At 44.0% G+C, this 13,663-nt stretch overlaps 1 protein-coding gene across 2 annotated transcripts in view; it reads right to left on the reverse strand.

Annotated features, from left to right (window-relative positions):
- The window catches only part of Crybg1 (crystallin beta-gamma domain containing 1), a 104,315-nt gene that overhangs the window by 10,494 nt on the left and 80,158 nt on the right, over positions 1 to 13,663 (reverse strand). For both annotated transcript variants that reach the window (XM_051175593.1, XM_051175592.1), the window contains exons 9-16: positions 12,921 to 12,956; positions 11,768 to 11,925; positions 10,627 to 10,753; positions 10,380 to 10,525; positions 5,655 to 5,781; positions 5,431 to 5,463; positions 4,269 to 4,381; positions 2,699 to 2,828 (exon numbers count right to left, since the gene is read on the reverse strand). In XM_051175593.1, the coding sequence (XP_051031550.1) occupies positions 2,699 to 2,828; positions 4,269 to 4,381; positions 5,431 to 5,463; positions 5,655 to 5,781; positions 10,380 to 10,525; positions 10,627 to 10,753; positions 11,768 to 11,925; positions 12,921 to 12,956 (870 nt within the window). The remainder of the gene's footprint in view (positions 1 to 2,698; positions 2,829 to 4,268; positions 4,382 to 5,430; positions 5,464 to 5,654; positions 5,782 to 10,379; positions 10,526 to 10,626; positions 10,754 to 11,767; positions 11,926 to 12,920; positions 12,957 to 13,663) is intronic.

Below are 13,663 nucleotides of genomic sequence, written 5' to 3' on the forward strand. Positions count from 1 at the left end.
GTTTCCAGGCTGCTAAGTCAGACAGGAAGGATGGGAGGGTAGGAAGCTTTTCTGTTGCATCTAAAGGTAGGTTTAAATAGACCACAGTAAAGCAGGGTCCTGGAATAGCTTGTGCCCAGAGGAATGGCTGTATGCATGGAACACCAACCCGTTAATGGAATTTACTTTGTTGGGAGGTTTTTTTGGATGGAAAGCCACAGACATTAACAGTGATGGCCAGAAGGCTGTGGTAGTGGTCTGGTGATACTGTAACAAGGAGTCTATAAGCTCATGTTCCCAAACCCTCTCGCAGGAGTTGTGGTCAGGTGAGGAATGAAGACCACGGGTAGAAGGCACAGCCATTTTAGAGAGAATAGCAGCACCTAACTGATTTCCAGACAAGGAAAACTTCAAATTACAGACCCTCTACCTAGGCTCTAATGATAATATTCCCAAGATCATAAATGACACATGAAAAAAAAAGCACACAGGGATCACAGTTATTTCCCAGCCTGCTCCAAGCTGTATAGCAGGGGTGAGATACATTACTCCTTCTTTTCTGTGGATGTGCTCTAACGTGCAGGACAGAGTGTCTGCTATCACCTAACAACAGCAAGGCAGTGTGTGGAGGTGGGTTCCATGGTCTAGGAATTTGAATATATAATACACATGGGGGGGTGGAGCCAGAAGAACATCACAGGATTACTATCTGCATGTTTATATTTATCGTCAGATATAATTTATCGTCAGATATAATTTAATCAATCGTGAAGTGTTACATCACAATTGAAAACATATAGGGCAAAGGACATAGCTCAGTCATACAGTGCTTGCCTTGCATGCATGAGGGCCTATGTTCCGTTTCCAGCACCACACAGACATGCACAAACCCCTAACTCAGACACACAAACTGTTTAATCTCATCTTTAAGTGGCCAAATGACGTAAAATATTTGCCAAGATGGGATAGCACTTAGGAGACTTCAAATAGTTAATGTACCTAGAATTCCAAAAGCTACCTATTTTTTAAAAATTGTTGAATGACAGAGTTGCTGTTGTTGGGGTGTGTGTGTGTTTTGGAACAGGGTCCAATGTAGCCTTGGCTGGCCCCAAATACACTATGTGGCCTGAACTTCTGATTCTCCTTCTACCTTCCGGGTGCTGAGAATCCAGTGTGCCTCACTGTACTCAGTGCTGAGGATCAAACCCAGGGCTTCACGAATCCAGGGAAACACTATCAACACTGCTGTAAGCTGATGAGTTTCCTATTACTGTGTCCCAGCAGCATGTTTAAATAGGCAAGCCGGTAGAGGTGCTATAAAGCTAACACATTCTCCCTATATTTAAAGCTAAGTTCATCAACTTGGAATGCTTAAAGCATCTTATGAGACTAGCTCCCAAAAACAAATAAAAATTTCCAAAACTATAGACATGCCTAGACCTAAGTGTAAGAGCACCATCATCTGGCTTTGTTGTGCTGTCTAGAACACAGTTTATAACCTGAGTTGATCTGGAAAGAGGGCTCAGCTAGCAAGCACATTTGGTACTCTTTCAGAGAACCTGGGTTCGATTCCCAGCACCCACACCACAGCTCACCACTGTAACTCCAGTTCTCAAAGATCCAGTGTCTTCTTTTGCAGGAACTGGTACATGGTAGAGATACGCATGCCCACAAAACACCCATACACATAACATTTTAACAAGAACAGTAACAATAGACTAAACCACAAGGGATTTCTGCAAATTAATAACAAGAAAATAGGAATCTGAAGAAAGAGATGGCAACAGAAACCCCAGATGACCAGTGTAGGAGACCAAGCCACTGGTGGTCAGCCCATTCCACCAAGCTGCCAGTCACGGGCAGTGGGAGGGAGGGAGGGAGAGTTGCCCTGCTGGGGCACTGAATGGATGGCTTTGTCAGCAGATTGAAATGCTGGTCTGCACTTGAAATTCAACACTTCCACCCTGGACAGCCCAGGGGACCCCAATCCCACACACGTCCAAAGGGACTCAGGAGGCAGTGACGGCAGAGTGTGAGGCAGTCACAGTCAACAAACTAGACGTGCAAGCAGCGAAATGGCCAGCTCTTCAAAAATGGTGTCATGAATGTCTAAGTAATGTGTGTAAGAGTGAGAACTGTAGCATGATGATGATATGGAAATAAAAGTTACACATACACACTTTACAAGAGCATTCGAGCTTTGTCTACGAGACAAAGCATGGCTGAAAAAGAGAGGTACAGAAATAGGAGTCAGGGGGAAAAAGATGGGAAAGGGACCAACAACTACCAGATGGCTGTCGTGGGTGTGAATAAAGGGATGTCCTGAGCAAAACAGAGAACACCAGCAGCACAGAGCAGGGGGAAAGAGACAGCTCAACAGCAAAGAGCACTTGCTGCTCTGTTCCGGAGGCCCCGAGTTCAGTTCCCAGTACCCACTTCTGGTGGCCCCCAGGCCCCTGTAACTCCAGCTCCAAAGGATTAGACGCCTTCTTCCAGCCTCTGAGGGCGCTGGCACACAAGTGCACACATACTCATGTGCATGTACACACGCAAGCATACACAGAAATGGAAATAATTTTTGTGTAAAAGGAAGAGAACAGAGTCTGCAGGACAGAAATCTCCAGTCTAGTGCTGCCTTCACCTGAGTAAGCTCTGCCTTCCTCGCTATAACCACCATGATGTGATCAGTGCCTGCCTGTGCCTCGGGGTTCACACTCACCACATCTATGAAGCGAAGGGACTTCAAGGCAGCTCCAGGCAGGCATCCCATTGCCGAGAGGCAAGGATAATGGCCTTCTTCCAGGACGTACTGATTGCCAGAGAAATTTTCTCCATCGTAAGCAACCCAGCTAGAATAGGAACAAACACACGGCATGAAATTTGTGCAATCCCATTTAAGAAATCTGATTTTTATGCCAGGCCCGGTGGTGCACACCTTTAATCCTGGCACTCTAGAGGCAGAGGCAGGCAGATCTCTGTAAACGTGAGGCTAGCCTGGTGTGCATAGTAAGTTCTGCCATAGTCAAAGCCGCATAGTGAGACCCTGTCTCAAAATAAGTAAATAAATGAGAGTCTGATTTTTAAAGGTGTTTGCGATAAAATAAGTATAAAGCTTTTAGCTAACTAATTGTTCTTTCCAAAAAAAATCTGGATATATTTGCTGAATTTCATCTTGTGGCAATTTAGTATGCCAAAGTTGGTTAACTTTCTGGATGGGAATGAAGGCAGCTTCCTGGCTTGCTTGCTCGCTCGCTCCCTTCCTTCCTTCCTTCCTCCCTCCCTCCCTCCCTCCCTCCCTCCCTCCCCCCCCCCCCTCCCTCCCCTTCCTTCCTTCCTTCCTTCCTTCCTTCCTTCCTTCCTTCCTTCCTTCCTTCCTTCATGTTTTTGCTTTCTCACCTCCCAGCCTTCCTGTGGACTCCCAGCCAGTGTCGCTGCAAGCCCAAGAGTTCCCTTCCTTGTGTGAAGACCCTTCTTCAACCTTCAGAGCTAGTCAGTCAGTCACCAGGCTTACTTTTCTCTCCTGGGGCTTGAACTCATGTTTCATACATGCTGGGAAGCACTGTTCCACTGAACTGCATCCAGTCCTTTTTTGTACAGGGTACAGGGTCTCAGAGCAGCACTGGCCCCCACACACTGTAATATTAAATGTCCCACTGCTACTGTCATTAGGCTTAACCCTCCCTCTTCCCTCTCCTCCCCCCCTCCCCCAGCCTCTTAGTAGATGGCTCCAAGGCTTCCCCGGTTTCTCCCACTCATACGAAGCTTTTATAAGACGACTGCTTTCAGCACAGTACTTTGAGAGTTCACTGACCACCCTCACCCCCCACTCCAAGCTGCATCTGTGTTTCCTATGAGTCCATCAAATTCTGTACTCACCCTAAGGGCGTCGGACCGACCCCTCCCTAGTCCAGACTGGCTTCACTTCTGCTAGCACAAGCCCTGCCTGACCAGGATGCCGACCCTACTCTTTCTTTCCTTCCTGTAAATGAGATCTGCCTCGGAGTACCTCACAGATGTCCCAGATCCCGCCCCGTTTACAGATGCTGGAGCAGGCACAGAACACAGAAAGGGGCTGCATTTCCCTGCACACTGAGGTCTTGTGTTTCTCCAGCCTGTGTTGACACGCACGCACACATGTCATCTGACCTCTGAACCCAGATGCTGCAAAGCAAGCTCCCCAATCAGTGTAGTGACTTCACAGTACCAACTACCAACAAGAGTCAGGGACGACTCAAAAGTGTGACTTCTCTGCTCTGATGATCTGCCTCTGCCCCTTGCTGTAAGCTTACCTGCCTCCCAGAACTCTGCAAGACTTAGTCAAAAACGAATCATCAATTTGGTTTATTGTCTCATCAAAACTTTGACTTTGGCCTTGGAACTGTGGCTCTGAAAACAAGTGAATCTTAAAAACAAGAAGAAGAAACACAAAATGATTTTCCTAAACATGCTCAGGGTTTGTTTTATTTTTTTTTTATATTTTATTTATTTTTATGTGTATTGGTATTTTGCCTGAATATATGTGTCTGAATATATATGCCTGAATATATTTGTCTGAATACATGCATGTCTGGTTGCTATAGAGGTCAGAAGAGAATGTCATGTCCCCTGGGACTGTAATTAGACAACTGTGAGCGGCCATGTGGGTGCTGGGCATCAAACCTCTGAGCCCTCTCTCCAACCCCTTAGCTCGGCTTTTTAAATGAAAACCCAGTTCTGAACCTACTAGCTCTTGTTACAGTAAACTGGTGTAAATGTCACAAATCCTTTAATTTTCCACCTGATCAGTGATCAATTATAAACAGGTTGGCTGTACTATCTGTGAGTATTTAATTTAGAGGTGTCATGTGATTGAGGCAACTTTCCAAAGAGCACCCTGGTGTCACTGCTATGCTAAAGGCATGTTGTAGCTGTATTGTGCCCAAAAGTAATTGTTCATGGGTTCCAGCATCAACAATGGGCTAGACTTGGAAGCATGTAGTCTTGGTTCACCTTCTCTGAGAATGACACTGGCTGACTTTTAAAGAATCACTGCATGCCAATAAAAGAGGCTACAGTGGTGTCTCTGCTTCTGTAATTACAGCTGTCTGAAGATCTGCATTCAAAAAGGCCACAGTGAAGCTGACCTAGAGTCAGCAATTCAAGGCTTGAGGGAAACCATATAAAATGTTTTCCAATGCAAACACAGCAAGTGTGACTTCATTTTATAATGTGCCAAGAGAAGCAGGTGCTATCACCTGAATATTTACGTAAATCCAGCATTTTATAATAAAAGTATTATATAAGAAATATTTAGGCATTGGTCAATGCCATTGAGTAAACAGTTAATGTTTTCAGACTTAAGAATGGGTAAAATTAACAAAATGTCCCATACAGCTGGTATTTATACTCACTTTTTCAGTGGAAAATGGATGGTCCCTAATTAAAGAATTTTTTTTTTTTTTTTTAAGTTACCTGATTTCGTTTTCTTGGACACGTGAAAGAATCCTAAACATTTAAAAGAAGGGGGGGAAAAGATTACTAAAAGAGCCATGTTCAAAACCATTTTTCTGCTTTAGCAATTACTGTTAAAAATGATCCCAGAACACCTCCTGCAGCAATCATTTCACAAACTACTGCTCTCACAAAGGGAAGCCATACTAAATTAGTATTCCCATAAGAACCACCTCCTTCCTTACCAAGCATATAGGTTGAACAGAAGAGATCTTGCAATTTTTGCCTCCCCAATCCTCAAAGCTGGTGTACAAGCCTTTGTCCAGGACATACTGCTCTCCTGTGAAGTCAGGGTTTTCATAGGCTACCCATCTGTAGAAATGGAAATATGGTTAGAGTCCTTATTTTACAAATAAGAAAGACTGCCTCACACCTCACACATCTGAAGAGGGTTTTGTGGATCAGACACTGTATTTTTTCTGGTTCCCCATTAATAGTTGTCACACAGACAAAGCCAAACTGCCCAAAAGGACTATGCAGACTTTTTGGTATTCCTAAATACCAGATTCCTATGTCTCAAGAAGGCACCAATGAGGATAATTTTGTGTTGTGATTTTTTTTTTCCCTAGTTTCATGCCAGTGAAATACACCAGATTTTAAAATGGAGTCTGATTTTTTTTTTTTTTTTTTTTTTTTTTAATAAAAAGCTCTTTTCAAACATTGAAAGATTTCTTCGGATAATCTTAACAGGAAGCTAGGTCTCAGATATAACAAACCACAATGAATAATAAAAGGATGAAGAGAGAAAAGCACTTAAATCTTTTCAAACACAACTTAACACATGTATAGAAAATCAAAACTGAAACCGTTCCCGGGGTGCGAAGGACAAGTCGTCTCTCGTAATGTTTACATGAAGGACAAGTTGTCTCTCGTAATGTTTACATGTTAACTTTGCAGTGATCTCCAAAAGGCAAATCCAGTCAAACCAACTAACCGAGGCTACTTCCTGTGCAGAGACAGTGTGCCTTAGACGGGGAAAGGTTTTCTAAGTCTCCCTTCGACAGATTCTCAGTGTAGTCCTCAGTCAATTGTCCTAATGTCCCACTCACAGCCGAATGGCACACGCTATGCTCAAACTTTGCAAGTTGCTTGTAGATCTATTACCTCACAATGCTAATAGTGCTGGCATGCCCTCTTCACAATGGAACTCACTCCACTTACTCAGCAAACACTGACTGACTGCCCATCAGCCACACACCAGAAGCTAGACTGGCATGAAGGACATAAAGATGGAAGACGACAGAATCCCTGTCCTTGAAGTGGGCAGGTAGAGGAGCATCACAAATAACTACTTGTTGTGACACATTCAGGATGGGAAGTAACCTATCCACAGTGACGAAATCAGTTAATAGGCAGGACATGAGTGAGCCCGAGGCCGGCAAGGCTCTTTGCACTTTGTGACCTGCCCGCCTGCCACATTCTAGTAAACTCTATAGAAGTGTCAGTACCACAGCCAAAATGGATCCAGAGTTTACTGTGCGAGGGGTCAACTTGAAAAAAAAAAAAAAAAAAAGTATATCTACAGTTGTCCCCTCAAGATGCACTCCCACCCACCCAGGAGAGAAACTTCAGAAACACCAGAAAGCTCAACTCTGGCCATTTAAATGCAGAAACTTGAGTCCCAGTCTCTCTTAGAAAATAAGTCCCCTCGCCCAGCCTCCAAATCACATGGGCAGTTTTCCAAACTTCTGCATCCTCACTGTGAGAGAGTTTGGAGAGCCTGTTCTCTCCACAGTCCTGACAGTAACTTTGAGGAATCCCTTCCCAAAGTGCATTTCTATTGGAGAGGGAGGGAGCTGGCTGCGGCCCCTGTGCTGAGCAGAAGAGGCCACCGTTTTCCTGAAGTGCCACCTCTTACACACACATATCTCAGGCAAGCCTGTGGTTAGGGGGCAATGGCAACTAGAAGAGAGAGCCCAGCTCCAGCCATGGATGCCTCTTCATAAGACAAGCCACAAAAGAAGAGAAGTCACATCACAGAAGGCTGAGGCAGGACTCCAGGCTCTGTGCCTTCTGACTTGGTTTTGAGGAGGGAAATCACCAATGAAGAGCGAATGTAGCCAGGATAGGGGCCCCACAGCCCTGCTGGGTCCTTATCACTTGCTGAACTAAGGAGTGTATGTGTCCCACTTCCCCATCGAATTAAATAAACAGTGGTTAGGTAAACCTGGCAGTGGGCGAGCCTGTCTGACTCACTCCGATGGAAGCAAGGAAGTGCATTAAGACAGGGCTTGACTTGAGAGGAAAGCATTCTTGTAGGGCCTGGTTAAATCTCCCTGAATCGGGGAGAATAAGTAACATAAACCACAAATCATAACAAAAATTAGGTTGCTTATTTACCAGTAAAAATAAAGCCATTGTAACAAAGCCATTTTTCTTTGAAACTGTTAAAAAAAGAATAGGCCAGTCGCCCTCCTGAAGTAGCCTCCTGCACGGCTGGTACAGGGCCCTCTCCTTCAGTCTTGTCTACACACAGACTAGAAGCCCCTCTGAGCTGTGCATTACCAGTGTTTAATCTTGGACTCCCTCAGCAGCCGCCGTGTTCCACATAAGTGTGTGTGTGTGTGCGTGTGAGAGAGAGAGAGGTGTGTGTGTGTATGTGTATGCATGTGTACTGTGTGTGTGAGTATATGTGTGTAAGAGAGTGAGTATATGTGTGTGTGAGTGTATGTGTGTGAGTGTGTATGTGTATACATGTGTGGTGTGTGAGTGTATGCATGTGTGGTATGTGTGTGTGTATGCATGTGTGATGTGTGTGTGCATATATGTGAATGTGTGCATGTGTGTGAATGTGTGTGCATGTGTGGTGTGTGTGTGTGTGTGCATGTGTGATGTGTGTGTGCATATATGTGAATGTGTGCATGTGTGTGAATGTGTGTGCATGTGTGGTATGTGTGTGTGTGTTGTGAGTGTGTGTATATGTGCGTGTTTGTGTGTATGTGTGTGTGAACAACTGTGCCTCCCTTCTACTTTCCCCAAAACCAAACCTCAATTTCTACAGTAAGAAAATAAAAATGCCTCATCTAGGAAATTCAGCTAAAAATGACTAAAAATAAAAACGTAAAAAAGCCTAACATCTTATTCAAGCAAGCAAGGTGGGTAAAATAGCAAACTAAACAAAAAACAAAAACAAAAACAAAAACAAAACTTTCAATCCTCCACCCCCACAAAAAAGCCAGGCTCAGAGCACAATAATACCTTGTGCTAATGGTTAACCTACATCAACATCTACCCAACATCCTTCAACTTCCTCTGCTAGGGCAGATGACTGACTGGCCTGTGACTAATGGACAAGGATAGCTGGTGAGTGTCAGAACCCACACCCATTTCTCCAGGACTGAGCTGCTCACTATAAATTTTTTTTTTCAAACATAATTAGCGTAAATGCAATCTGAAAACCATTCTAGTTGCTTCTGCCATATGTTCAGACAACCCCTGCCTTTGTAGACAACCAACAATGACCACAAAATTAGGGCCACAGACAGGACCCATAGAAGCACTTTCTGCTAAAATTGGAATCCAGAAGTCACTGACGCCATTCTGCCAAGATGGGCCACAAGTAACAGCCTACACGAAGATGCAGTGCCTAACAACATCCGTAGACATGTGTCAGATATGTCAGTCTCTTGCGGGAGGGAGGCCTCAAGAAATGCAGTAGGGCTGATGCTAGGCTAACAAACACCAACCCTTTTCAACAGAAAATGTCAGCTTTTTCCATAGATCCATTTAATAACATTCTCACTTAGAAGAAAGCAGGAGAGACACCACCTGGACTGTGAGAACTGTTCCCTAGAAGAGATACCTGGCATTTGCCTTTCTGATGTTCCTGGGGAGCCCCACGCGCCAATCATATGCCAATCATATCCACTGAGCGACTGACCCTAGGGATGTGCACGTCGTCATACCGGCAAAGCTGCCTCTCTGGTTCAGGTATGTACCAATGGTCCTCAACAAAAGTTAAACATGGCTGAAGGCTACCAGGTGAAGAGGGCTCACCTGAGGTGAAGCCACAGAAGCAAGGTGTTTGATCCCTAACGTCAGTCATGCCTGCAGCAAAATAGCTTTGTGTTTGAATGGTCATTGTCATCGTCACGGCTCTCACACCGGATCTAACTACATAATGGAGGCTGGTCTTGAACTCAGTGTTTTGGCTTCCACCTCCTGAGTGATGAGATTAAAAGTCTGTGTGTTGAAAGCTGAGAACAAAGGTCTGTGCCATCTCGCCTGGCCTGAAACAAAACCTCCTCTATGGCTTTTCACTATGTATAAGCCAATGAGTTTTGTTCTCATCACTCAGGGTGGAAGCTTGGTCAGTCGCTTCTGTTTCAGAGTCTTCTTTCAGTAGAGACTTGCACTGGCATTAGCGAAAGTTCCCCGGGCCATGATTCCAGCACTTGGGAGGCTGAGGGTTGTGGGGGTGGGGTGAGTAGACAGGTCCCAAGGTCCAGTTGCATGCACTGCACAACTTTCCCGAGAACAAAACAACAAGCAGGAATTGCTAACTCTAGGTAGTCTAAACAATTGTTTTTATGTCAGCATACTAGTGATGAAACACTAGCAGGGTTGGAACTATAGGAAAACCTAATGGGACTTTGTCCCAACCTCACAGTCAATGTCAGCTTGCTCTTTTTATTTGCTTCCCATTGTGAACAAACTATCCATTTAGAAAAAGGTCTGCGTATTTCTACCATGACACCCAACAGCCTGCTCCAAGTGGGTAAGAAAACGTTACATCAGAATAGTTTTAAAGCAGCTATAGAAGAAGCACTGCTATAAATACCAAGCGACTGAATTAATGTTTGCCTGTCAGATATTTACTGAGAACCAATTCTCTGTCACAGATTCTATTAATTTAACAGAAATCTGAGTAAAAACCAAGCTTAAAATCTCAACTGAATTATTTCACTTACACTCCACTTAGCACGTTGATTGATTGTGTCTTTACTCCATATCCGGTCTCCTTTAAATTAGCAACAATTCCTAAGACATCAATACTGGAGCCTTTGGAGCCAAAGTTCTTTTCACTGTACATTATCATGTGAGCATTTGAAAAATCCTATTAAGAAAAAAAAAAATCAAATTCAAAGGGTGGCCGCTTATCATCCAAAAAAAAAAAAAAAAGAATACAAACCAGCCATTTCTTTCTCTTTGACTTACACTTAATATGGGGCGTAAGGACTGAATTTCTCCACTGTAGCCTCCCCAATCTTTCCAGTCCCCATATTCTCCTTCTTCTAGCAAATACTGGTGACCAGAGAAGCCGCACTTCTCATATGCAACCCAACTGAAGAGAAAGCACACATTAAAAATCTTCCCCACACACCAGTTTTACTGACATAAAATTAGGTGTGAATTTGTTTTACCTTTGAAATTCTCTAAATTTAGAAAGGATAGCATATAAACTTATGTGTGTTTGTGAGAACTGTTTACTATTTAAGAGAATTTGTTGACAAAACCTAAGAAGCATATTAGAGTTCTATAAAGCAGTGTAGTTGTATGTGAGTGTGCATGCATTTGGGTGTGTGAGTGTGTGTGTGTGTGTGTGTGTGTGTGTGTGTGTGTGTGTGTGTGTGTAGTAAGAACTCAAATGAGGGGCTGGAGTGATGGCTCAGCAGTTAAGGGCACTTGATGCTCTTGCAGGGGACCCAAGTTCAGTTCCCTGCACCCATGTAGCAGCTCACAACTGTAACTCCAGTTTCAGAGGACCTGACACCCTCTTTTTAGACTGTACATATGTAGTGCACAGACATACATGCACATACATACATGTAGACATACACATAAAATAAAAATAATAAATCTTTAAAGGGAATTAAAATGAAACCCAGCAAGTAAAATGACAAAATTTCTTCGAATAGTAATAAAAACATAAATTTTATAGGACTTCAGTATATATGCCTATAGGATCTATAAAATTCAAAATATCATGAAAGAAAATTAATTAACAGTTCATTAGTTTGGAAGACAATATTTTCAAAAAAAAAAAAAAATCAATCTGTGTGGCTGATTTTATCTGTCTCGCATCAGACTTCCCCACAGCATCCTTCCAGCCACTTTCTCAAGCCCAGTCCACAGGGGGCTGAAGAGAACATGAACACTGTTGAAATTCCCTGTGACACTGGGGACATAGTGTGACAGACACTGGGGGTTCAATCCTCACGATTCCCTACTCCCTCCAAAACACCATGCTATAATCAAGAATGCTCTTTGGGGGAAATGAAAGCATACTTTTTTCATTTTCTGTTTGTTTGTTTCATTAGTGAAAAGAGAGACCCTTACCAGTTGCCCATCTACTTACACGCCTCTTAGGACTTTCATAGACCCCACCGATGTAAAGGGCAGATGGTCATTTCCAGTTGTTTCTTCTGCCTCACCTCCCTCCGTGATAAAACTACACATTTCCATTTCTAGTTCCACACATCTTCCTTCAAAGAAAGGCTTTTCATAAATAACTACCTGCAATAGAAATTTGGGAGGAGTTAAGTAGCTTAACATTGAGTCTGCCATTCAATGAAACTTACTTAGGCAAGGGGTGTGCCTCTGTAGAGCACTTGCCCAGCATCTATGACAGCCACACAAGATACAGGCAGAAAACAAACAAGCTGGATGTGGTGGCACAGGCCTGCAGTCCCAACACTCAGGAGGGTGAGGAAGGAGGACCCCAAGTCCAAGGCCAGCCATGGGCTACACAATAAAGACTGTCTGGAATCAACAGAAACAGCCACCATGACGGCTCAGCAGGTAAAGGCCAAGTTCAGTCTCCCCAGACACACATGGTTAAAGCAGAGTGCCAACTCTCACCAAGTTATGACCCTCACACGTGACATGTCACATGTGCCCACACACCAATACACACACACACACACACACACACACACACACACACACCCAACAAATGTAACTCAAAGTGATAATAATAGTAATAATAGCACTAAATCCTGGAATACACATTAAATTTTTAAATCATATATAAAAATTAGCTACATAACAACACTTACTTAACTAATAGTTACAACAGAAATCATTAGGCTTCACCCATAGTGAAACACTGCAAAGCCAAGGTTTAAAAGGTACTAAAGAGCCAGAGGATTCTAAAGTTGATTTAAAAATGAAAACCCCTATGCCATCAAAGAGCATGGTTCAGGTGTAGGGAAACAGCAGCCAGGGGCCACCGGGGTAGGGAGACATTTGGCTCAAAAACTTTCTTCTGTTGCCAGCAGCAGACTCTGGGATTAGCAGATAGCAGCAGGGATGGTAAAGTTGATACCACAGTGAAGCTTGGAGGCCATGCTGAGATAGCAGTTGCCATTAGCCTCCCCCAGCATGTGAAGCAGGGTGCTTCCTCTGGCTGCAGTGAAGGGGGGCGGTTAGAGGGGAAGTCACATGGTCGCCATGTCTCTCCTAATCCATCACTACCAACATACACACATACTCTCTTCACTTGTTGTTACCTTGGGATCCGTAGGGAATTCAACTTTACGGCCACCCTGGAAAGAAAGAAAAACACCAGCACAGTAAAAAACCTAGTTCCCACTGACGAGTCTACTGTATCTCAGTGGTTGAAGCACCCACAGGGAATACTTTGTTTCATTTACATGAGTCAATGCTAGAGTTACCGCAAGGAATGGAGGAGGAGACCAGCCAGATCAGAGGTTCACATGGTGCTCTGAGCTGAATGTGCACAGCTAGTGTCTGCTTCTGTCTGTCTCTGTTTTGTTTTGTAGAGTACTGGGGACTGAACCAGGGCTGCACGAAGCTATGCAAACACGCCACCACTATGCAAACACGCCACCACTATGCAAACACGCCACCACTACGTCCTAGCTCCTCGGTTTATTTGCTTTGTGATTTTTGTTTGTTTGTTTTATTTAATTTGTGTTCCAGGAGTTAGTGCTATTTTTCTGTTTCTTTTGAGACAGAATCTCACTCACCATGAAGACCAGGCTAGCCTCAAACCTAGGATCCTCCTACATCAACCTCCTAAACTCCTTTCTCTTGCCAAATAGCCCTAAGGTTGGACACAAGGAAGCGAGCTCCACCTTCTGCACCAGCACGGCACAGGCTGGCCCTTCATCAGCAGGGCACAGGTTTGGTTTCCCAGCAGCCTCACCCTTCACATTTCCTGCCTGGCCCCTGGGGGCATCTGACTTTGCAACCAATAGCCTACAAAAGTGCTGAAGTTCACAGAGTGTAG

This window comes from Phodopus roborovskii, unplaced genomic scaffold (assembly GCF_943737965.1).
Source record: "Phodopus roborovskii unplaced genomic scaffold, PHOROB, whole genome shotgun sequence".
Lineage (NCBI taxonomy): Eukaryota > Metazoa > Chordata > Mammalia > Rodentia > Cricetidae > Phodopus > Phodopus roborovskii.